Source organism: Ahaetulla prasina, chromosome 15 (genome assembly GCF_028640845.1).
Source record: "Ahaetulla prasina isolate Xishuangbanna chromosome 15, ASM2864084v1, whole genome shotgun sequence".
NCBI classification, from domain to species: Eukaryota; Metazoa; Chordata; class Lepidosauria; order Squamata; family Colubridae; genus Ahaetulla; species Ahaetulla prasina.
Window position 1 is genome coordinate 9,621,669 of NC_080553.1, and position 25,638 is coordinate 9,647,306.

Here is a 25,638-nt window from a genome sequence, read left to right on the forward strand (position 1 = left end):
GGTCTTGAGCTCGCGTCGGAAGGCCCGGAGGTCAGGGAGTGATCGTAACCCCGGAGGAAGGTCATTCCAGAGGATAGGAGCCCCCACAGAGAAAGCTCTCCCCCTGGGGGTCGCCAGCCGACATTGTTTGGCTGACGGCACCCTAAGGAGACCCTCCCTGTGGGAGCGCACAGGTCGATGGGAGGCTATCGGTGGCAGCAGGCGGTCCCGTAAGTAACCCGGTCCTAAGCCATGGAGTGGGTTTAAGAAGAGATTGGGCAAGTGTTTGTTCAAAATGGTATAGGGTTTCCTGCGTGAACAGCGGGTTGGACTAGAAGATCTCTAAGGTCCCTTTCAGCTCTGTTCTTCTGTTACTCTGTTATCATTATTCCGTTGCTTGGCATCTACACTGAGAGCATCTGCATCAGAGACAAATTCCTTCTGTCTGTGGGTCACACTAGGGCAAATAAAAACATTCAATTAGATCCAATCTTCCTTTCTCTCTCTCTCTTTTTATTTTCTAACAGGTGGTCCTATTCTCAAGCAAAGCATTAGGTGATAAATATTGTAAGAACTTCTCTGGTGCCTAAAAGCATTTTTTGGAAAGCAGTAGGCTGCTATATACTGGTGTTTTGCTTTGTTATATACACCAACGTCATTCATTTTAATTTCTAAATTAAAAGTCAATAGAATAGAATAGAATAGAATAGAATAGAATAGAATAGAATAGAATAGAATAGAATAGAATAGAATAGAATGAGAGAAGAATAGAATAGAATGAGAGAAGTAGAATAGTAGAGTAGAATGAGAGAAGTAGAATAGTAGAGTAGAGTAGAATAGAATGAGAGAAGTAGAAGAGTAGAGTAGAATGAAAGTAATAGAAGAGTAGAGTAGAATAGAATAGAACGAGAGAAGTAGAAGAGTAGAGTAGAATGAGAGAAGTAGAAGAGTAGAGTAGAGTAGAATAGAATAGAATGAGAGAAGTAGAAGAGTAGAGTAGAATGAGAGAAGTAGAAGAGTAGAGTAGAATAGAATAGAATAGAATAGAATAGAATAGAATAGAATAGAATAGAATAGAATAGAATTTTTTTTATTGGCCAAGTGTGATTGGTCACACAAGGAATTTGTCTTGGTGCATATGCTCTCAGTGTACATAAAAGAAAAGATACCTTCATCAAGGTACAACATTTACAACACAAATGATGGTCAATATATCAATATAAATCATAAGGATTGCCAGCAACAGAGTTAGTCATACAGTCATAAGTGGAAAGAGATTGGTGATGGGAATGATGAGAAGATTAATAGTGGTGCAGATTTAGTAAATAGTTTGACAGTATTGAGGGAATTATTTGTTTAGCAGAGTGATGGCCTTCGGGGAAAAACTGTTCTTGTGTCTAGTTGTTCTGGTGTGCAGTGCTCTATAACGTCGTTTTGAGGGTAGGAGTTTAAACAGTTTATATCCAGGATGTCAGGGATCTGTAAATATTTTCACAGCCCTCTTTTTGACTCATGCAGTATACAGGTCCTCCATGGAAGGCAGGTTGGTAGCCATTGTTTTTTTCTGCAGTTCTAATTATCCTCTGAAGTCTGTGTCTTTCTTGTTGGGTTGCAGAACCGAACCAGACAGACAGACTTGTCTGGTGGCGCAAGGAACTTGCAGGAACTCATGGGGGTTGCCCACGCCCTGCCATGTTGCAGTCAACCAAGACCTGTATGTCCCTTGGCCTGCTTTAATTGATATTGAAACAGGGTTGGATGTTACTGTTAACACTTGATTAACTACCAAGAAGTCCCGTGGCTATAAGCTCAATTGTCAAGTAAAGCAAACATTTCAGAGCATGGTGTTCCAGAAAACTGCACAGTGATCCTAAAGCTCAACAAAGAATTCTTTTTCTTGTTCTACCCTGGTCTCTGACCATAATAAAGAATTGAGATGGGTTAGATTGGGTTGAGTTGATTGGGTTGGGTTGGTATAAGAGCCACATTGGCACCGCGATGCCAGCTGCCAGCAGTTTGGCCGATCAGTTCTCACCAGCTCAAGGTAGAATGCAGCATTTGCAGTCTGACTCTGCCCACCGTCAGCAGTTCGATCCTGACTGGCTCAAGGTTGACTGAGCCTTGCATCCTTCCAAGGTCGGTAAAATGAGGACTCAAGATTGTTAGGGGCAATCAGCTGACTTTGTAAACCGCTTAGAAGAGAGGGCTGTAAAGCACTGTGAAGCAGTATATAAGTCTAAGTGCTATTGCTTTTGAGTTGAGTTGTATTGTGTTGAGTTGGTTGGGTTGACTTAAGTTGGGTAGGGTTGACTTAAGTTGGGTAGGGTTGAATTGAGTTGTATTGATGGGGTTGGGTTGTATTGAGTTGGGTAGAGTTGTATTGATTGGGTTGGGTTGTATTGAATTGGGTAGGGTTGAGTTGAGTTGTATTGATGGGGTTGGGTTGTATTGAGTTGGGTAGGGTTGTATTGATTGGGTTGGGTTGGGTTGTATTGAATTGGGTAGGGTTCAGTTGAGTTGTATTGATGGGGTTGGGTTGTATTGAATTGGGTAGGGTTGAATTGAGTTGTATTGATTGGGTTGGGTTGTATTGAATTGGGTAGGGTTGAGTTGAGTTGAGTTGATCTAGTCGGCTCTTGCTTATTTGCAACTTTTTAATGACATACTTGCCTGGAGTGCATACTTGCATTTTAATGCAAAATATGTTCTCATTTGAAGTTTTGATATGCTTTTTTAAGGCATGCTTCAATTTACAGCAGTGGTGGAATGTCTGTCATGTATCATGTTCGATGGCCCCAGGGAGAGGAAAGGAAAGTAACAGAACAGACAAATAAATAAATGAAGTGTTGAAATTTCGGTGAGTTTTTTGAATTGTTGTGCAACTGAACTGCAACCCGCTTACCGTTTTTTTCTGGTGGGATGCCAGAAAAATTCTATAAACTTAGACCAAGGCTATATTAATTAAAGAGTAATTAGAAAGGAATAAATCGAGTAATCGGGGGGGGGGAGTTTGTCATGAGAAAAATATTTGCCTAAGATTAATTAAGTTTCAGAAGGAAGAGTAGCTTCAAATTGCTGAAAATTACGGAGCCCTTAATTGCAGCTCAACCCTAATTAATTTTCAGATATTGTAACAACTTGATGGATAACAACTCCTGTCATTTCCACCCCGGTTGGTACAAAGAGATCCACCTCTTCTCCCAAATGAGTTTATTTCAGGAAACGTCTGCGAAAATGGCTAGAAGGTGTTTAATTAAATCTTTGCTGTCTAAAGATATTAGTTAAAGATATTTCACCGTTGGATGTACGAGGCTTCTTCCTAATATATATTTCACTCTTAATTAAAGGGGTTGGGCTTCCTGATTTCTAGCTGGCAGAAAACTTCTTCTTTTTTTTTTTTTAAAAAATAACTTTTTCAGTGTTTCTTGGCTTGCCAATTTTCTGGGACATTGCCGTGCTTCTCAAATATACCCATACAAAATCCTTCCTAAACTTGGATGGCCGTGAAAGGATCCACACGCAACCTTTCCCTGCCTCACACCTGTATATATTACTTGGTGCAAGATTGGAAAGGAACTCAGAGGTGGTATTCACTTACCTTTGCTGTTGGTTTGCAAATGTGAGCGCTCACACGCGCCACCTCCACGCGTGCGCAACACCTGCGCAGAGCATCAAATACATGAAATCCGGGTGGGTGGGCAGAGCCTCCCACCCAGTGGCGGGTTTCAAAACTTTTTACTGCCGGTTCTGTAGGTGTGGCATGGCTTGGTGGGCGTGGCTTGGTGGGCATGGCAGGGGAAGGATACTGTTCTGTCCTCCTTCGCCTCCGTCCGAGTGATTGCTTAACTAGCCGGCACTATCAGCTCTGGCAGCAGAATAGCGAGCATCTGCCAAGTGTCTCTGTTATCTCCCTCGATGCCTAGGAGTCACCAGGAACAAACTTCAGCTCTTAGTTAATCAGCTGATTTGCCTGCTACGAAGAGACACAGCAGCTCTTGCTGCCTTTATATCCTGTGGGGTGTGGCTCCATGACTCAGCACTTCCTAGGCCTGCCCCACCCCTGCTTCTGTTGTTCCCTCCTCTCCTGCCTATGAAACCTAGGGTCCAGCCAGGCCTGATTGCCATCAGCTGGGTCTGGAGGCGTGGCCTGCGGGGGGAAGAGTAAGGGGACGGAGGCCTCGTTATCTCTTCCACCTGGCCTGTTTCTGGCTCCTGGAGCTGAGCCAGGGAAGCCGGTGCTCCCAAGGTAAATCCTGACGGCCCTTCCCCCTATTTCCAAATTACTTTCTGGCAGGAGGCCCAGCTCCAAGTCACTTTCCGGCAGGAGGCCCGGCTTGGGGGGCGCAGACACAACAGATACTGTAAAATCTCCATTCTCCATATTGGTGGGAACAGCAGTCAGGCATGGGTTAACTTATCTATTAGCTATTAGGACCGAGTCTGCAGAATTCTTAAGCCTCGCCTCTTCCTGCTAGCCTCCAGTTTTCCTCCACTTCTTTTCTTCTTTCTTTTTTTCCTTCTTTTCTTGGGGCGCAGTACTTAGAATTCAGGATTGCAGGCTAACTCTACCCACTGCCAGCAGTTTGATCCTGACCTGCTCAAGATTGACTCATCCTTCCAGTCTGGGCAATTGAATGGAACTGAGTGTTTACTGGCCGGATGCCCTTCCTGTCACCAATGCAGAATTATATTCAGCAGATACATTCTCAGTGTGCCCAGAGAGAGAGAAATGTCTGCTCTACCCAGGATTGAACTCTCAGCCTTCTGATTGTGAGGTGAGAGTTCCACTTTTAGGCCACCGCACCACTCATTCTTTGACAGACTGACTATGTGAAATCACTCCACTATTTCAATGGCCAGAGATAATGCGGTCATCTCTGTTTTTCTAAGTTAGATTCCTCCCGTCCTTCAAATATGCCCAACTTCCATTAAGTTCAAACTGATATGCATTCTTGTTCTGACCTAGGCTCCCTTAAAAAGCAGGAAGCAGAGTCTTGGTCCCCTGGCAAATCCTCTTTTATTTCCACAACTGTGAATTCCTTTCATTCACAGTCAGCAAGGCTTGGCAAACAGTCTTTCAGAGGAATATTTATCAACACAGACCTTATCTCGCTTGGAAAGCTGCCATGTCAATAGTTTCCAAAAGGCAGTGCAAGGCCAAACTTGGCACAGAGTCACGGACAGATCGTCCCACTCTTGAAACGACCGACCAAACGAATTGTTTCCTGCAAAAGACCCCTCCCCGTTCGCTCCTCTTTTGTTTTTTATGGGAGGGGCCAATCACTTCCAAGATGTGGCTTTATTCCCAAGTTGACCCTGTTTTCTTAGTTGTTCTCATCTTCTGGCAGCTCTGCGCATGTGCAAACTGGGAACAGGCTCCAGCTGTTCTTCTGCCTCGCTGCTGTCTAACTCCCTCTCTGCCTCGGATGCAGACCCCTTGTCCGAGCTTTCCTTAGTCCCCAGGACTGGCCCATGTTCCTCCCCAACCTCCTCACTCTCCGACTCTGCTGGCCGCAGGTGGCCCACAACATTTCTTATTTATTTATTTTATTTATTTATTTTATTAGATTTTTCTACCGCCCTTCTCCCGAAGGACCCAGGGCGGTGTACAGCCAGATAATAAAAACCCACAATATACACATTAAAACAGAAACTTAAAACCAAACATATTACAAAGATGGCCGAAATTTAAAAAATGTAAAACCTTAAAATTTATAAATAACCCCAATTAAAATTTAATAAAACTTTTAAGCCAGTCCCGCTTGAATAAATAAATGCGTTTTCAGCTCACGGCGAAAAGTCCGAAGATCAGGCACTTGGCGTAAACCAGGGGGAAGTTCGTTCCAAAGCGTAGGAGCTCCAACAGAGAAGGCCCTACCCCTGGAGGCCGCCAGCCGTCATTGTTTGGCGGATGGCACCCTGAGAAGTCCCTCTCTGTGTGAGCGTACGGGTCGGTGGGAGGCATAAGGTAACAGCAGGCGGAACTGGAGAGAAAGAGGAGGGCAAACAAGAGCTTCTGATGTTGGTTTTAGGCCATCTTTGCTTTCACGCTTGTGTTTTACCGGAAGAATTTTATCGTACAATAGGACAGCTGTCGGTCACTCCTCTCTCTCTCTCTCTTTTTGCAGAATTGAGCCGGTGACGGGCTTGCAAAGGAATTGTCTCTTTTGCTCCAGCTGTTTTTTCATGCCTCATTTTAATGTTTAATGTGCTTTAAAGCAAAAAAAAAAAGAGAGAGAGAGAGACGCAAATGTGGATTTTTCCCTTCTTCTCGATTCTTCTTTCACCACTTTTTTTTTTCTTTTTTTCTGAATACGGTCTTATGTTTTTCACAGCCTCCGAATGTATTTTCTGTCCTGAAAATGGGCTGAGGAGGGTCACGCAGCTGAAAACTGAAGGCAACTGTGTCCATGGCTGGAAGAAGAAGGGGGAGAAGAAAAAAAACAACCCCTCTTTTTGACACCTTGAGAATATTAGAATGATGAATGTTTATGTTACTCCGTAGGTTGTTCGTATTGATTAATAGCTTTCTTTTCTTTTCTTTTCTTTTTTTTTTCCCAGTGCCTCGACTATATAAATGGCAATGAGATCCATATGCTTTCGCTCGGTGTCCTAAAAATAATTATCATCACTCTTTAAGTTTCGCCCCCTTTTGCTGAATCCTGAGTTTTCTGGGTGGAAAAATAGTTCTAGCCAAAGTTCACGACGGCCAGATGGAAGCGTTTGGAAATGAAGCCCTCAAGACATTGGCTCAGATTCCAGTGGTTTTTTTTTTTCCCCCTTCTGGAAGTTACATTCGCTATACAGCAGAATTTTATTTATGTAGGGCATTATCATCACCTCCAAGGAAAATACTCCTGACTCTGGGGTTATTCCAATTTTTTTTAAAATTTGCATTTATATCCCGCCCTTCTCCGAAGACTCAGGGCGGCTTACACTATGTCAAGCAATAGTCTTCATCCATTTGTATATTATATACAAAGTCAACTTATTGCCCCCAACAATCTGGGTCCTCATTTTACCTACCTTATAAAGGATGGAAGGCCGAGTCAACCTTGGGCCTGGTGGGACTTGAACCTGCAGTAATTGCAAGCAGCTGCTGTTAATAACAGACTGCATTAGCCTGTTGAGCCACCAGAGGCCCATATGGTGGGCGGGTGGTGGGTAGTGGGGTTAGCGAGAAAGAAGCGGTGAATAAATGTCACTTAAAAGCGCGGCTCAAGTTTTAGCATCTTTCTGTTTAAAGAACGGATGAGGAATATCGTTATGGGCTCCAGAGCTTCCTCGGGTATATGCCTTTGGATGTAGCAGTAGCACTTAGACTTATATACTGCTTCACAGTGCTTTTACAGCCCTCTCTAAGCGGTTCACAGAGTCAGCCTCTTGCCCCCAACAATCTGGGTCCTCGTTTTACCGACCTCGGAAGGATGGAAGGCTGAGTCAATTTTGAGCCCGTCAGGATCAAACTACTGTCAGTGGACATAATTGGCTTGTGATACTGCATTCTAATCACAAGGAAGGAAAGGAAAGAAAAGGAAAGGAAGGAAGGAAGGAAGGAAGGAAGGGCAATAGCACTTAGATTTATATGCCGCTTTATAGTGCTTTCCAGCCATCTCTAAGCGGTTTACAGAGTCAGCCTCTAGCCTCCAACAACCTGGGTCCTCATTTTAGCCACTTCGGAAGGATGGAAGGCTGAGTCAACCTTGAGCCTGGTGAGATTCGAACTGCCAAATTGCAGGCAGCTGGGAGTCCGCAGAAGTAGCCTGCAGTACTGCACTCTAACCACTGCGCCACCAAGGCTTAAGAATGAATCATTGCTCTCTGTCACAGGCTATGGTGTGTGTGTGTGGGGGGGGGTTCTTGGCGCTCTCTGAGCTTCGTTGGGTTGGTTGGTTGGTAATGCACTGATGTTGTTAGCTGGGTCATGAAACGTCTGCAAGGAAACATACCAACCTCCAAGGACCCCAAGTCTACCTTCTCCTCCTCCTCCTCCTCCTCCTCCTCCTCCTCCTCCTCCTCTCTGCAAACCCCATTCTCTTCTAGCACTGATTGTGTTACATAGTTGGGTCATTAAATGTCTGCAAGGAAACATACCAACCTCCAAGGACCCCACAGTCTTCCTCTTCCTCCTCCTCCTCCTCCTCTTCCTCCTCTCTGCACACCCATTTGTTGTGTCTGTGCCCCCCGAGCCCGGCCTCCTGCCAGAAAGTGACTTGGAAAGTGAGGGGGAAGGGCTGTCAGGACTTACCTCGGGAGCACCGGCTTCCCTAGCTCAGCTCCAGGAGCCAGAGGCAGGCTAGGCAGAAGAGATAACAAGGCCTCTGTCCCCTGACTCTTTCCCCCCTCAGGCCACACCTCCAGACCCGGCTGATGGCAATCAGGCCTGGCTGGACCCTAGGTTTCGTAGGCAGGAGAGGCGGGAACAACAGAAGCAGGGGTGGGGCAGGCCTAGGAAGTGCTGAATCATGGAGCCACACCCCACAGGATATAAAGGCAGCAAGAGCTGCTGTGCCTCTTCGTAGCAGGCAAATTAACTGCTTAACTAAGAGCTGAAGTACTGTTTGTTCCTGGGTGACTCATCGGTGTCGAGGGAGATAACAGAGACACTTGGCAGATGCTCGCTAGTTTGCTGCCAGAGCTGATAGTGCCGGCTAATTAAGTCATCGCTCGGATGGAGGTGAGTGGGGACAGAACACCATTCTCTTCTAGCACTGATCGTGTTACATAGTTGGGTCTTAAAACGTCTGCAAGGAAAGAACCAAGCTCAGAGAGCACCAAGGACTTTACAGTCTGCTTCTTTCCCCCTCCTCCTCCTCCTCCTCCTCCTCTCTGCACACCCATTTGTTGTGTCTGCGCCCCCCGAGCCTGGCCTCCTGCCAGAAAGTCGTAACGCGCGGCAAAACCTCACAAAATTGTTGTTGTTTCGCCGAACAGCAGTCATTTCGGGCTCAACGGCGGTCGTAAGTCGAGGACTGCCCGTATTGGATCAGCAGCACCTCTGAATGGGTTGAATAATTTTAGATCCCTGATTATAGAAACACACCTGCTCCGCGGGTTTGTGGCTTTTGCTAGGAAAGATTTATTCCTGCTCCTCCTGCCTTTTGGATGGCGTTGAAAGTGGATAGAAAAATAATGTATTTTTAATCTGGGCTTCGGACGCTGAGCTTATCGAAGGGAAGCAGGAAGGAGGGGGGAAATTGCACGATACTTTAGCCGCGATTTTGTTTTTGTTTCAAACGTGAGATTGAAATGCCAAGCTGACAGGACTGGGAACGCGAGAGTTGCTGAATTCTGCTGGAATTTTTCCTGTGGGAATCGGGGAGTGTTTGTAAAAACTCTGGGAGGTAGGATGATTATTATTATTATTGTTTTATTTATTTATTTATTTATTTATTTATTTATTTATTTATTTATTTATTTATTTATTTATTTATTTATTTATTTATTTATTTACATTTATATCCCGCCCTTCTCCGAAGACTCAGGGCGGCTTACAGTGTGTAAGGCAATAGTCTCATTCTATTTGTATGTTTACAAAGTCAACTTATTGCCCCCCCAACAATCTGGGTCCTCATTTTACCTACCTTATAAAGGATGGAAGGCTGAGTCAACCTTGGGCCTGGTGGGACTAGAACCTGCAGTAATTGCAGGCAGCTGTGTTTTAATAACAGGCTATCTTTACAGCCTGAGCCACCACGGCCACCTTGTTCTTCGCAAGGTGATCTATCTGACGTCTGCATATTTGGAGACGATATGATGAATTAGAAAACGAACCTTTTCGGGGACCGCGCGTTGAAATAAAGAGCATCGGAATTTGGAACATGTCAGAAGAATTTTTTAAAAAGCTACACTTAGTTGGAGACATCCAGCTTCATGGTGAAACGCTTCTGTTTTTCCTGCTGATGGTTGGATCTGGGAATCTACAAACTTTCCAGATTCCAGGAGTGAATTTTACTCCTGGTTGGCTGCCAGAATGCATTTAGATCCACATTGTTGAAGGCACTTGGCGAGCTAGAGAGAAGCAAAATACGTTAGCGAGATCTACAGTTCATGATCCTTCCTTTTTTTGTCATTTGTGTAAAAAAAAAAATATAGATATAGATAGCTTTATTGATTAGCCTTATAGGCCAGGAGGTCTGCAACTAAAAGAGCCACTTGAACTCGTTTCTCACAGAAAAGAAAATACCTGGAACCACAAAACCTGGGTAGGCATGGCCAACTTGATGTCACTCACTTCCACGAGTCACATGACCCCCCAAGCCACGCCTACCCAGCTGGTCATTAGGGTAGAGAGTCTATCTGTCTCCATTTCATTGACTTTACACAGATATGTTATATGCTCTAATTTTGGATAGTGCATGAATTGTATGAATTCTAGAAGTGAATTTTATTCCTGGTTGGCTGCCAGAATGCATTAGATCTACATTGTTTGAAGGTACTTGGAGAGTTAGAGAGAAGTAACACCACAAAATACGTTAGCGAGGTCTACAATTGATGATCCTTCCTTTTTTTGCCACTTGTGGAAAAATATATATATAGCAAACTAGCCCTTAGTTCAATCAATTAGAAGAGAGATGGAAGTTGGAAACTATTTTATCGATGGTTAGAGAATAAAAATGGAAGTTAGAAATAGAGAAACAAAGGAAGAAGATTAGCGAAATACAGAAAATATGTTAAGAGAGGGATATAAACACTATGATTATTATTACTTTTAGGACTGTTAGGATTATCATGTTTAAGATTATTATTATATTCCTATTATAAGATGTCAAGAGGAAGAAGTGAATATGTTTATAACGTTCAATATTAGTATTGTAAAATTAGAGAAGTAATATTAATGCAGTGAATACTGTTGTAAATTTTGAGTATTATTGCACAAAGATACATGTACCCAGATGACACGCTGTTTAATGAAAGATGGAACTATTATACTAAAAAATTAAAAATTTAAAAAAGAAAGAAAGAAGAGAGCTGAAAGGGACCTGAGAGGTCTTCTAGTCCAACCCCCTGCTCAAGCAGGAGACCCTATACAATTTTAGACAAATGGCCGTCCAGTCTCTTCTTAAAAAACTCCGATGATGAAGCACCCATAACTTCTGAAGGCCAACCCATTCCATAGTTAGTTATTCTCACTGTTAGGAAGTTTCTCCTTAATTCCCGGTTGCTTCTCTCCTTGATTAGTTTCCATCGGTTGTTTCTTGTCTTGCCTTCTGGTGATTTGGAAAATAAGTTGACCCCCTCTTCTTTGTGGCAGACCCCTCAAATACTGGATTACTGCTCTTAAATCACCCCTAGTCCTTTTTTTCTCTAGAGGTAAAGGTAAAGGTTCCCCTCGCACATATGTGCTAGTCGTTGCCAACTCTAAGGGGCGCTGCTCATCTCCGTTTCAAAGCCAAAGAGCCAGCGCTGTCCGAAGACGTCTCCGCGGTCACGTGTACGGTATGACTCAACACCAAAGGCGCACGGAACGCTGTTCCCTTCCCACCAAAGGTGGTCCCTATTTTTCTATTTGCATTTTTTTTACATGCTTTCGAACTGCTAGGTTGGCAGAAGCTGGGACAAGTCACGGGAGCTCACCCCGTCACGCGGCGCTAAGGATTCAAACCGCTGAACTGCCGACCTTTCGATCGACAAGCTCCGCATCTTAGCCACTGAGCCGCCTCATCCCTTCTTTTTCTAGACTAGCCGTGCCCAATTCCTGCAACCGTTCTTCCCATGTTTTAGTCTCCAGGCCTTTTAACCATGTTAATTGCTGTTCTCTGCCCCCTTTTTCCAAAGTCTCCATCTCTTCGGAAAAAGGGTAGAAAAGAAGCAACTAAGCTGATCTAACCAAACCGATTTGATCTTTTCCTGTGCCGAGCTTGCACCTTAGATAAGACCTTTGTAAAAACACGCACTCGGCACATCTTGTTCCGTGCCAGCTAAAGGATCCTCCCCAAATTCACACACCACAGTTCTTATCCTTCCATCAGCAAAACTTCAGTCAATCATTTGGACAAGGAAGAACAAGAGTGATTAAAATTTCCCTGATCCTTCCAGATTGCCTTCAGGGTGACTCGGGGTGTGTTCATTGTTCTGCTTAGCCTGGAAAAATATATACATTTTCCAGAATTGCTCGTTGGCTTCCAGGATGTTTCCCTGTGGCGTGTTTCTGAATAAAGTCAGGGCACCCTAGGAAGGAAGGAAGGAAGGAATGCCAGCATTGGGAAGGTCTTGAGAAATCTGGCCATTGGCTTGGTGGAGCTTCGTGTGAATTTTGCGACGCCTGGTGAAATTTTGTCCCAAGAACGAGCCTCTGCTGAAGATCCCGAAGGCATTGAAAGTCACCCAAAGCAAATCAATCTCGAAGATCATTCATCAGCATTGACAGGTGACATTCGGAAAGCTAACAAACCCGCAAGGGTGACATCAAAGAACGTCGGAGGAGGAGTTGCCTTCATGCCTTGCATGCAAACAATAAACCGGCACGTAAAATTTGTTTCTTAATGAGCGTCTGGATGGAGTCGAGAGATGCAATCTGTTAAAATTAAAACTCAGGCTAATCGTTGATCTCACCCATCAGTTGTAACTCAGGTTGCTCAGTCTGGTTCAGATGTCAACCGCAGGTGGAGTGGAGTGGAATAGAACAGAACAGAACAGAACAGAACAGAATAGAATAACGAGGAGGAGGAGGGAAAGAAGAGGGAGAAGGAGAAGAAGGAGAGAAGCAGAAACAAAAGGAAGAAGAATAGAAGAATAGAATAGAATAATGAGAAGGAGGAGGGAAAGAAGAGGGAGAAGGAGAAGAATGAGAGGAGAAGCAAAAGGAATAGAATAGAATAGAATAGAATAGAATAGAATAGAATAGAATAGAATAGAATAGAATGGGAAAAGACGGAGAAGGAGAAGAATGAGAGAAGTAGAAGCAAAATGAAGAAGAGAAGAGAAGATTTTATTGCCACTTTAACTGTACACTAATCAGCATACAATAAAATGAATTTTCATTGCATTCAGCTCTCAAAAGATAACCATTATGCATACACCCACATACACACCCACATATGACTCAGAGAAACATCACAGTCTAGTTTAGATGTATATGCATATACATATACATATACATATACATATACATATACATATACATATACATATATATATATATATTCGTAGGTTTTCACGGGTATAGGTATGTATTCTCGAGAAGCATGAAGCTGAAGATACCAGCCTGAAGATGATGAATGAGACCTCGTCGAAATGTCGCCAAGATACTCTCAACCTTACATGGGAAAAGACCCAAATATGCCAAGACCTACATACCTATACCTGTGAAAACCTATGAAAACAAGTATATGTATATGTATATATATGTATATGTCGGAAAAAAATAATCCTGTGAGTTTACAAAACGGATGGAATAAAGATCAAAGCTGTTACAGAATCTAGTAGTTCTGCTAGAAATACTTCAAAATCTCCTCCCAGAGGGGAGCAACAGAACAAACCATGGAGTGGGTAAGTGGGGTCTCTAACCAATGCTTCAAGCTCTAAGCACATAGCGCTTATAGGCAGCATCCTGACTAATGGGAAGCGAGCTTCCTATAGTATTCTCCACTGGCCTCACCACTCTCTGTAGGGACTTTCTATCTGAAGCATTGCTGCCACCAAACTGCAAACAGTGATGCACTTCGTTAAAACGCTCTCAAGCGTGCCTCTGTAAAAAATGGCCAGGACAGGAGGAGAAAGATGTGCTCTCCTCATCCGACGCAGGGAACGCAAATGCTGGTTTGCACGCTTCACTGAGGATGGCATGTGGAGAGGCCAGTTCAGATTGTTAGTTATCGTTAAGGCAGTCCTCGCTTTCTGTTTTATGACTGTTCGTGTTGTGTCTGCGCCCCCCGAGCCGGGGCCCCTGCCAGAAAGTGACTTGGGAAGTGAGGGGGAAGGGCCCTCTTGACTTACCTTGGGAGCACCGGCTTCCCTGGCTCAGCTCCAGGAGCCAGAGGCAGGCCAGGTGGAGGAGATAACGAGGCCTCCGTCCCCTGACTCTTTCCCCCCCCCCCCCGGCCATGCCTCCAGATCCAGCTGATGGCAATCAGGCCTGGCTGGACCCTAGGTTTCGTAGGCAGGAGAGGCAGGAACAACAGAAGCAGGGGTGGGGAAGGCCTAGGAAGTGCTGAGTCATGGAGCCACACCCCACAGGATATAAAACCAGCGAGGGCTGCTATGCCTCTTCGTAGCAGGCAAAATCAACTGCTTAGCTAAGAGCTGAAGTGCTGTTTGTTCCTGGGTGACTCATCGGCATCAAGGGAGATAACAGAGTCACTTGGCAGACGCTCGCTAATTTGCTGCCAGAGCTGATAGTGCCGGCTAATTAAGCCATTGCTCGGACGGAGGCGAGGGGGGACAGAACAGAAGTTATGGCAGTGATAGAACAAGTGCTTTCAGTGCCCTAAAGCGCACACACACACACACACACACACACACACACACGGTTTTCATAAATAGTCACGCCCCCAATGGTCACTTGACTACCGGGAGTTGGGTCGCAGCATTCCACAGTCATGTGACCAATGGTTCACCATGTTTTTTGATAGTTCCCAGCCTATCTCCCCAGTTTTCTGCAGTTTGGCATCAAGAAAAGACCATTGAAATGAATGCTTTTGCTTAAAAACCACCGCAAAAACTTTTTTGGAAAACTACCGTATTTTTCCGGACTATAAGACGTACTTTTTTGTCTCCCAAAAGGAGGTGAAAATGTCTGTGTGTCTTTACAGACCAAATATTGCCGAAGCCCCGCCTACCTACCAACTGCTTTTTTGGCCTCGCGTGCCCCATTTTTGAGCCTTTTTTCTGTCTTTTTCAGGCCTTTTTTCGGCCCATTTGGAGGGCTTTTTTCAGCCCGTTTTGAGGCTTTTTTTGAGTCCGTTTTCAAGGCTTTTTTTTGGCCTGTTTTTGAGACTTTTTTCAGCCCGTTTTCAAGGCTTTTTTCGGCTCATTTTCAAGGCTTGTCTGCAAGCCTCAAAAACAAACCGAAAAAAGCCCCCAAAATGGGCTGAAAAAAAGCTGGAAAAGAGCGGAAAAAAGGGCTGAAAATGGGGCGTGTGGAGGCCAAAAACTTTTGTTGTTGTTTTTCTCTTCTAAATTTAGGTGCGTCTTATAGTCTGAAAAATATGATACTTTTTTGATGACATGAGTTCTTCCGCTAATGACCACAATGACTTATGACTGTAATTCCGGGCTCAGTTACAGTCATAACTGTAGGATTGCCTGTAGTATTGTCCAAACTTGTGCCTTTTGGAAGAAATGCAAACGAAGTTGGGAGGCTTTTAACTGTTGCCTGTGAAGATTTTCTTTTTAAAAGTTTTATTTATTGCAAGGCTACGGAGTGGTCAAGAGGCCAAGCAGCCTGGTTGAACCAGCCTTTGGTTCCACCTATCTTTCTTTCTTTTCTTTTTCAGGAACTTCCAACCGGCTGTGTCATGGCAGCTGTTCCTGCGCCAGATCCCGTCTACGTTTTACGAGGAACAAACAGTGGCATTAATACACTGTGTTTTCAGTGTTCAAACCCAGATCCAGATTTCCCCATTCTTTACTCAGGGTGAGTAAAGAAAGAGCATGCAAGTTGACTAGCGTCGATGATTGTTACCGAGTTAGGATCATGAAACCTCTGCAAGAAAACAAGCAAGCTCAGAGAGCATCAAGGACCCCTCATACAACAGACTGCAAATACAAGGGGAGGGGAGGCACTATGGCTCAATGGTTAAAGACCCTGGGTTTGTCGGCTGGAGAGCTGATAGCCTGGGTTTGAAACCTGAATGCTGAGAGATGGGGTGAGCTCCTGTTCCTCCTGCTCACCTAGCTGTTCGAAAGCATGCAAATGCGAGTAGATAAATAGGTACCATTTTGGTGAGAAGGCAACAGCATTCTGGGTCTGTGGCATATAACCATGTTGGCCACGTGACCGCGGAAATTGTCTTCGGACAACGCTGGCTCAGCCAAGAAACGGAGCTGAGCACTGTGCTTTAGAATCAGACATAACTGGACAGGGAAAACCTTTCCTTTAACAAATACAAGAATATGATATTTATGCTGCCACTTACTGTATATTATTTTACAAGTTATCCCATCTAAGTGGTTTAAAATCTACAACAGACACAAGGAAGCAGCAAAGGAACTAGAGGGGATGTTTCATTTAAGCGAGATGAAAATGTAATTATCTCGTCTTTTTAGCTTCTCGCTCTTTAGAACTGCGTGCGAGATCTGTTGTACCCTGTTTCCCCAAAAATAAAACCCAACTGGAAAATAAGCCCTAGCATGATTTTTTTTCAGGATGTTTGTAATATAAGCTCTACCCCAAAAATAAGCCCCAGTTAAGATCGTCAGCAGATGGAGACGTTTAGTACTGTATTTTCCCCAAAATAAGACCTAACCGGAAAATAAGCCATCATGCGTCTTTTGGAGCAAAAATTAATATATAACCCGGTCTCATTTTGGGGGAAAGACAGTATTAAACGCCAAGTCAGAATGTCACAATCCTGGTTAATTCTCCTTTTTCTTTTCATTGTTTTGGTTTTGAAACAGATCTTCTAACGGACTGATCCATATCTGGAATCTGAAGACGCGCCGAGTCTGCGACAGCCTGAATGGCCACGGTGGAAATTCAGTGTATTGTGTGAAAACATTATCCAACAGAAGAAATGGGCTTCTTAGGTGAGCCTACATTTAACAACGCGTAATTCAAGTTTGGTAACATTGATTACAAACAACCCTTGACTTAGGACCACAGTTGAGCCCAGTGTTTCTGTTGCCAAGTGAGACAGTTGTGAGTTTGCCCCCATTTTATGACCTTTCTGGCCACGGTCTTTAAATATCTCAGCAGTTGTTAGGGTGGAAACACAGTTGTTAAGTGAATTTGGCTGCCCCATTGACTTTGCTTGTTAGAAGGTTGCAAAAGGGATCACATGACCCTGGGACACTGCAGCCATCATAAATAGGAAACAGTTGTCAAGCATCTGAATATAAATCCGGTGGCCACGGGGATGCTGCAATGGTTGTAAGTGTGAAACATGGTCACTTGTTTCAGTGCCATTGTAACTTTGAACAGTCACTAAATGAATTGTTGTACCTGTAGTCAGGGGTCATCTCTTGAGCTGGACATTTAAGGTAGAGTTGTGTTCAAGGAGGGGGTTGACTAGGAACATGGAGTTTCATTAAGGAACTGCCATGAAACCGAATGACCCAGGAGATATACGCTAAATCTATATATATATAAATGGATGTTCCAGCATAACTCTGGAATGCCTTGAGCAATTTCAACCAAACTTGGTACACTTATGACTAACTCTCTGGAAAGAAATACTGTGGGGGTAAGACACCCCTAACACCCCTCGGGGTGTGTGTTCTGTTAAGTTACAGCCTGTTGTGCCTTGGCTTCTACTGGACTGCCTTAAAATGGCGTCTACTGTACACACAGTGGAGTTTCCATGGTAATGGCTTCACAGTACTCCACAAGGGGGCTCCCTCTGGTAAGGGGGAAAATCCAACATTAGAAATTATGTTTGGTCTGGACATTTTCAACAAGGCTTTGATGATCAAGAAAACATTACTGCCTGTACCACTACGAGACTGTCGTAATACAGGATTGCGATAAATAAATAAATACCCGGGCAATCAGCTAGTATCTAAATAAACCTCTGGAGAAGTGAATGAATATTCTCCCCAGTGGACTTTTTGTGTGACAAGCAACCGTTTTGATTTTCAAAGTCAGGGCCGTGACCAGAACATCTGCCTGTGGGACTTATCCGAAGGAAGGAACGTCGTCACCGAAAGCCTTTTCACCGAGAACGTTGGGTTCTGCAAATGTTCCCTCTCTGAGGTGACAGAGAAACGGTCTCTCCTGGCCACTCCCTGGAAAGGGTTAGAAGAGGTAAGTCATTCCTCTAACACAGGGGTGTCAAAGTCAAGGCCCACGGGCCAGATATGACCTGCGGGGTGCTTAGAATCTGGCCCACGAGGCCAGCCTGGAAACAGCAAATGGAGCTCTGTTTTCGCTGGCAGAGGACTGCAGGAGGCCGTCGGGACCGAAAATGGGGTGCAAGGGGGGAGGGCGTGCACGGCCCTCCCGAGCTCTGTTTTCGCTGGCAGATGGCTATCAAAACAAACTGAAAACAAAAGGAGAATCATTTCCCCTTTTGCATTTGAGCACGCAAGAAGGGACAGGAAAGGAGAAAGGGAAAGAAGAAGGTCAAAGAAAAAAAAGAAGGAAAGGTGGGAAGGAAGAAGAAAGAATGAAGAGGGAAGGAAAAAGAAGAAGGAAGGAGTAGAAATAGAATAGAATAGAATAGAATAGAATAGAATAGAATAGAATAGAATAGAATAGAATAGAATAGAATTTTTTATTGGCCAAGTGTGATTGAACACACAAGAAATTTGTCTTGGTGCAGATGCTCTCTGTGTACATAAAAGAAAAGATACCTTCATCAAAGTACAACACTTACAACATTTAGTGATAGTCATAGGGTACAAATTTAACACTTAATGATACAACACTTAATGATAGTCATAGGCTACAAAGAAGGAAGGAAGGAAGGAAGGAAGGAAGGAAGGAAGGAAGGAAGGAAAGGAAGGAGATTATAATGAGAGTGAGGGAGGGTCTCGGGGAAGTCCTGCCTTAGCACTTGGCCGCCACAAGTGCCACCGACACGAGTGATGTCGAGCTGGCCATGCCCACCATCGCCATGCCGCCCCCCCCCCCCCCCGCCCTCCAAGGTCAAACACAACCCTGATGCGGCCCTCAATGAAATTGACTTTGACACCCCTGCTCTAAGACGTGCGTGTTGGCCAAGGGCTCTCCAAGATGTTCCTCTGAGCTTGGAGCCATGGGAATGGAGTTGGAAGGAATCTGGAAGGTTGCTCTGGTGTCATCAATTGGACAGTGGGAAATACTGATCAATGAACTTAACGGGAGAGGGGAGGTCAGAATCTGTTGCACAGTTAAACGAATTCGATCATCTTTGATGGTGGTTGCGGGATGTCCCAATTTTCACCAGGGTTTCTGTTCTGACCCAGCTCCCCAAAGATGACAAACCCTCTGTAATCAACCAATGATTCCTTTATTATGAGCGCTGGCAGCCCTGGCAAAAAGTCTCTCTCACACACACAGCAAGCTAACAAGTCTGTCCGATAGGGAGATGAATAGTTGTCTGCCACACCTATTCATCTCCGCCTCCTGCCTTTTATCCCCAGAGCTAGGGTGGGGCTTCACTAGCAGCAATGGCTGTTGTGTCCCGAGGACTGGCTCATAGATTTCCACTGTTCTCCTCTCCTCTGCATCCACGCATCAGGCACTGGACCCAGCTGTTCCTCCTCTTCCTCATCAGCGACCTCCAGACCTGGAGGCTGTTGACTCTCCACCTGAGGGCTGACGGACGTCCCAGGCTCCGCCTCTGTCTCTCCCTCTCTCTGCCAGCTCCATTACCTCTTCCCCCTCGGAGCTCTCAGGTTGCCTTGATGCTGATTGTTGTGTCTGCGCCCCTCGAGCCAGGCCTTCTGCCAGAAAGTGACTTGGAGCCGGGCCTCCTGCCAGAAAGTGACTTGGAGCCGGGCCTCCTGCCAGAAAGTGACTTGGAAAGTGAGGGGGAAGGGCCGTCAGGACTTACCTTGGGAGCACCAGCTTCCCTGGCTCAGCTCCAGGAGCCAGAGGCAGGCCAGGTGGAAGAGATAATGAGGCCTCGGTCTCCTGACTCTTTCCCCCCTTAGGCCACGCCTTCAGACCCAGATGATGGCAATCAGGCTTGGTTGGACCCTAGGTTTCGTAGGCAGGAGAGGCGGGAAAAACAGAAGCAGGGGTGGGGCAGGCCTAGGAAGTGCTGAGTCATGGAGCCACACCCCACAGGATATAAAGGCAGCGAGAGCTGCTGTGCCTCTTCATAGCAGGCAAATCAACTGATTAACTAAGAGCTGAAGTTTGTTCCTGGGTAACTCATTGGCATCGAGGGAGATAACAGAGACACTTGGCAGATGCTCGCTATTCTGCTGCCAGAGCTGATAGTGCCGGCTAATTAAGCCATCACTCGGATGGAGGCGAAGGGGGGACAGAACACTGATCTTGACTCCCACGCCTCCTTCTTCTCCTCTGATTCGGCTGTTAAAGGGGCCGATAGGCCACAGGAGTTTCCCATTCTTCATATATTTTAGTCTCCAGGTCTTTGATTATCTTAGTTGCTCTTCTTTGCACTTTTTTCCCCCCGAAGTCTCAACTTCTTTTTTGTAATGTGGTGACCAAAACTGGATGCAGTATTCCCAGGGGTTGTAAAACGGTACTAATACTTCACGCGATTTTGATTCTATAACTCTGTTTATACAACCAAGGACTGTATGTGCTTTTTTTGGCTGCCGCTACACACTGCTAGCTCATGTCTAAGTGATAAACTAATAAAAAAAAAATTTGGAACACAAACTCCATAAAATCCATAAAACCTGGAAACCTCCTTAAACACCAAGCCAAAGCACTTTGAGGCTTATGATTAACACGAAGACTTAATATGTGTTTACACTTGGCCATTACCCAAAATAGATTTTTTTCCCTCCTCGACGCAGTTTCTGTCTATGAATAATAAGATCTGAGCAGGCATTGCCCTAAAACCACCAGAAACATGCATTTCTCTTGCCAATTTGCCAGAAACATGTTTAAAATGCCTTAGAAATATGCAAAAAAAGGAGAGAGAGATAACTCATTTTTATGGAGTGACCTGTAGCCACAGAAGAACCGTATTAACCCCCGGCAAAAGTAAAAAACAAAAAACAAAAAAACTTTTTTTTTCCTGGGGAAACCTTCTGGTTTTAAATTACATGCTAAGTAGGATATTATTTTTCCAAGGCCCGACGGCTACATGGGTGAAGATTCTGTCAATCTAGCCAAAGATACTCATGACACAACTTGTCCAATCTTGGAACAAGCAATACTGGTGTGTCAGACTGGGACTGGGACCATGTTTGAGGCCAATCCCTGCCATGAGAAGTCCGTGAGAATGCTAGGTTTATGTTTGAGGCCAATCTCAGCCAAAAGAAGTCCCAACAGAAGACAAGGACCATGATTGAGGCCAATCCCTGCCATGAGAAGTCCGTGAGAATGCTAAGTTTATGTTTGAGGCCAATCTCAGTCAAAAGAAGTCCCTAGAGAAGACAAGGACCATGATTGAGGCCAATCCCTGCCATGAGAAGTCCGTGAGAATGCTAGGTTTATGTTTGAGGCCAATCTCAGTCAAAAGAAGTCTCAAGAGAAGACAAGGACCATGATTGAGGCCGACTTCAGCCAAGAGAAGTCTCAAGAGATGATTTGGTGCTCACTCTCTCGTCATCCTACCTAGCTCACTTTATGGGCAGAAGAAAGGGGAGATGGGAATGCTATGCATGTAGATTCTTCAGCAGGGCTCCTCAACCATGGCAACTTTAAGATGTATGGACTTCAGCTCCCAGAATTCCCCCAATCAGCATGGCTAGCGGGAGAATTCTGTGAGGTAAAATCCAAAGATCTTAAAGTTGTCGGGATTGAGAACTACTGCTATTAAGGAAAAGGAAGGGGAGGGAAGGGGAGGGAGGAAGGAAGGAAGCGGAAAGGAGAGGGAAGGGAAGGGAAAAGAGGGAAAGGAAGGGAGGGGAAGGGAGGGAGGGAGGAGAGGGAAGGGAAAAGAGGAAAAGGAGAAGGGAAGGAAGAAAGGGAAGGGAAGGGAAGGGAAAAGAGGAAAGGGAAGGAAGGAAGGGGGAAAGGAGAGGGAAGGGAAGGGAAGATGAAAGGGAGGGAAGGAAGGGGAAAGGAGAGGGAAGGGAAGGAAAACAAGGAAGGGAAGGAAGGAAGAGAAGGAAAAGAGGAAAAGGAGAGGAAAAGGAGAGGAAGGAAGGAAGGAAGGAAAGGGAAGGGAAAAGAGGAAAGGGAAGGAAGGAAGGGGAAAAGAGGAAAGGGAAGGAAGGAAGGAAGGGGAAAGGAGAGGGAAGGGAAAAAGGGAAGGAAGGAAGAGAAGGGAAAAGAGGAAAGGGAAGGAAGGAAGGGGAAAGGAGAGGGAAGATAAGGGAAGGGAAGGGAAGGAAAGATGAAAGGGAAGGAAGGAAGGGGAAAGGAGAGGGAAGAGAAGAAAAATGAGGAAAGGGGGAGGGAGGGAGGAGAGGGAAGGGAAAAGAGGAAAGGGAGAAGGGAAGGAAGGAAGGACAGGGAAGGGAAAAGAGGAAAGGGAAGGAAAGGAGAGGGAAAGGAAGGGAAAAGAGTGGGAGGAAGGGACGGAGGAAGGGAAGGGCAAGAAGGAGAGGAAGAGAGAGTGAGAGAAAGAAAGAAAGAAAGAGACAGATCTATATGGATAGCAATAATAAATAAGCCAGCTTCTTCCCATATTCTTCTTTTCAAAAAAAAAAAAATCTACAGTAGGATCAGGCAGCGCATTTCACAGTTGGTGCATCTCATCTAAAGGCCTCGAATTTCTGCACGTGCCCAAACTCCGCTGACTCCCTTGGTGGTACCCAAAGCAGAACCGAGCAAGACCTATTGGATTCTCTCGCAAGATCCATTCAGGGTTGTTTTTTTTCCCCCTTGCTTCAGCTCAGCTTGCTCTCCTTCCCGTTGAAAAATGTGTCAGCCGTAAATTATAGATGTGGGGCGTCCTCTCCCCCCCCCCCACGTACACACACACACACACACACACACACACACACCCCACACGGCAGGAATTGAAATACAATCCACAAACTGTTCCAACTGGCGTTTGTATTCCTAAAATCTCCCCGGCGGGAGGGCGGGGGGGGGCTTCGGCGCAGGGTTAGTTTAGAAGGTTAATTTTTAAGTGGCGTGTTGAATGCAACACGCTGGGCTGGCAGGGCCACCTTCTAGCTACTCTGCGTGCAGCCTGAAAAATTGCATTTTGACAAGCAAATGCATTTTTGTGTGTGTGTGTGTGTAGACATACATAAAGCTGGGAAGGAGGCCAAGGCAGGGGAGGGGGGAAAAAAACGGGAGGTGGGAAAATATTGAAAAACTATTGAAAGAAATTAAATTTATCGAAACGGCCCCCCCCTCCCCACCCATGGAACTCCTCATGTTGAGAATAGCAAATGGGTTGTGTGAATGCAAGGGAGTCTGAGCTTGTGTTGTGACCCAGGCCACAGTAGGTAGCAGGAAACTCAGTCCCTGAAAAAACAAACAAACTTTATTCAAACAGCTGAGAATTACTTCATTTCCAGCATCGTTCAACTCAAATTAAAACAAATTCCTCCCAACACAAATTCCTCAGTCCTATTGCAAACCTTGGTCCAATTAGGCAAACTGCTAAAGGCCTTTCTTGGCAAACGTTCAGAAGACACGGATACAAAATAAATGCAACAAGATGAAGCTATCAACATTGTTTTCCAGCGAAGCCCAAATGCCGTTGCTGGTCTTTTAAGCCTTATGGGAGGGGCCAATCATCCCTTGGCCCTACTCCCGAGTCATCCTCTTTGCTTGAGCTGCTCTTTGCCTTCTGGCATACAGCTCTCAAAAGGTCACCATCTCCAACATCTTCTACATGAACATGACAAAATAATAAGATAAATACAAAATTATGCATCTACCCATATCTGTCGTATATGGGCTTGTTTGCTCCAGCCTGTTGTGGTCCGCCAGCAGCCTGCAGAGCTGGCAATGGAGTCGGACAGTGATGAGGCTGAAGTGAGGCCAGGGCCATCGGGAAGTGAGGTGCCGACTCCAGAGCCTCCAGAGACTGATAGTCATGAGGCAGAGGAACAGGAGGAGCCTGTTCCTAAGGCACGCAGGAGAAGAGCTGCCAGAAGGCAAGAGCAGCTCAAGCAGAGAGGACAACTTGGGAGTAAGGCCAGGAGATGATTGGCCCCTCCCATAAGGCTTAAAACAGACCAGCAACGGTGTTTTGAGCTTTGCCGGAAAACACCGTTGGTAGCTTCGTCTTCTTGCATTTATTTTGTATCGGTGTCTTCTGAACGTTTGCCAAGAAAGGCCTTTGGCCGTTTGCCTAATGGGACCAAGGTTTGCGATACTGAGGACTGAGGGATTTGTGTTGGGAGGAATTTGTTTTAATTTAGTTGAACGACGCTGGAAATGAAGTAATTCTCAGCTGTTCGAATTAATTTTGTTTGTTTTTTCAGTGACGGAGTTTCCTACTACCTACTTGGGCCTGGGTCGCAACACAGCCTCTTGCAACAGACTCAAAAAGTTTCCGCTTTGTGTTTTGGTTCCTTGATGCCTGGCTGTTGACCAATTCGACTTGTTTCTTTAATATCAGGTTCGTGTTCTCGAGCTGCCATCCAAGACATCAATCTGTACCTTGAAGCCGGAGGCGGATGCCAAGCTGGGCATGCCCATGTCTCTGAGGATATGGCAGGTAAGCCAACCAGGAGCTAATTAGGAATCAGTTTCCCGGCGCACAGACCAAGAGGCGGAAACTCATGAATCATCCTTCCCTACAAGAATTATTTCTTTCCAAAGATTCTCCAAAGCCATCAGCTGCATGTGGTCCTCGACTTACGACCACGATTTGACCCCCGACATTTCTGTGGCTAAGCGAGACATTTTGTGAAAACGGGTTTCGCCCCATTTTGCGACCTTTCTGGCCACCTGTGGTTAAGTGAATCGCTGCGGTGGATAAGTTAAATAATACGGTGTTAAGGGAATCCGGCTTTGCCCTTGCCAGGAGGTCACAAAAGGGGATCACACGACCTTGAGGAGCACAGCAACGGTCGTAAGTGTGAGTCACTTTGCCCAGCAAATTTTGATCACACGATCCCGGGGATGCGACAAAGGTCATAAGTGTGAAAAACAGTCATAAGTCATTTTTTTAATTGCCGTTGTAACTTTGGATGGTCACTAAATGTACTGTTGTAGGCCGAGGACTACCTGGAATTATGCTGTTTAAAGGCAGGAGGGAAATGGGAATTGCCTTCAGTTAGGCTAACCGTCCTCGACTTACGACCGTAATTGAGCTTGGAATGACAGTCGTATCATGCCGGTTGTTAAGTGGGTCAGTATGTGACTGGCCTGATTTTGTGACATTTGGGAGGTGGGGTCGTTAAGCAAACGCGGCCGTCGTAAAGTAAATGCTTTGGTCATAAAGCACACCCATGAGTTCACAAATTTAATGATACGGTACTTCTTAAACTTGAAAAGCCATTTGTTTAGCGATGGGTTCGAAGTTTTCACAACATTGAAAAAAAGCTACTTAAAACAGCTTCTCGCCCTTAAGGACTGTCGTAACATCCCCTTGATCACGTGGTCAAAATTTGGGCATGTAATAATAATTATTAAGGATAAATTTCTGACAGTGAGAACAATCAACCCATGGAACAGAAGTTGCCTTTAGAAGTTGTGGGAGCTTCATCACTAGAGGTTTGCAAGAAGAGACGGGACTGCCATCTGTCAGAAATGGTGAAGGCTCTCCTGCTTGGGTGGGGAGTTGGACTGGATGACCTACAAGGTCCCTTCCAACGCTGTTAATCTGAATCTAAGATGATCAAAGACTTGGAGACTAAAACATACGAAGAACAGTTGCAGGAACTGGGCACGGCTAGTCTAGGGAAGAGAAGGACCAGGGGAGACATGACAGCAGTCTTCCAATATTTGAGGGGCTGCCACAAAGAGGAGGGGGATCAAGCTATTTTCCAAAGCACCCTGACAAGAAACAATGGATG

The 25,638-nt window shown here is 45.2% G+C and overlaps 2 protein-coding genes across 4 annotated transcripts in view; one reads left to right on the forward strand and one right to left on the reverse strand.

Moving 5' to 3' along the window:
- The window catches only part of GNB1L (G protein subunit beta 1 like), a 49,434-nt gene that overhangs the window by 12,887 nt on the left and 10,909 nt on the right, over nt 1–25,638 (forward strand). For 2 of the 3 annotated variants that reach the window (XM_058158670.1, XM_058158668.1), the window contains exons 2-5: nt 15,417–15,556; nt 16,540–16,668; nt 17,722–17,884; nt 24,237–24,334. In XM_058158670.1, the coding sequence (XP_058014653.1) occupies nt 15,438–15,556; nt 16,540–16,668; nt 17,722–17,884; nt 24,237–24,334 (509 nt within the window). In that variant the 5' untranslated portion in view covers nt 15,417–15,437. Of the gene's footprint in view, nt 1–15,416; nt 15,557–16,539; nt 16,669–17,721; nt 17,885–24,236; nt 24,336–25,638 lie in introns of all 3 variants that reach the window. The other variant, XM_058158669.1, reaches the window with a different exon arrangement.
- Nucleotides 9,944–25,638, reverse strand: part of TBX1 (T-box transcription factor 1) — a 105,992-nt gene continuing 90,297 nt past the window's right edge. The window contains exon 8 of the mRNA XM_058158663.1: nt 9,944–9,990. Within this exon, the coding sequence (XP_058014646.1) occupies nt 9,959–9,990 (32 nt within the window). The 3' untranslated portion in view covers nt 9,944–9,958. The remainder of the gene's footprint in view (nt 9,991–25,638) is intronic.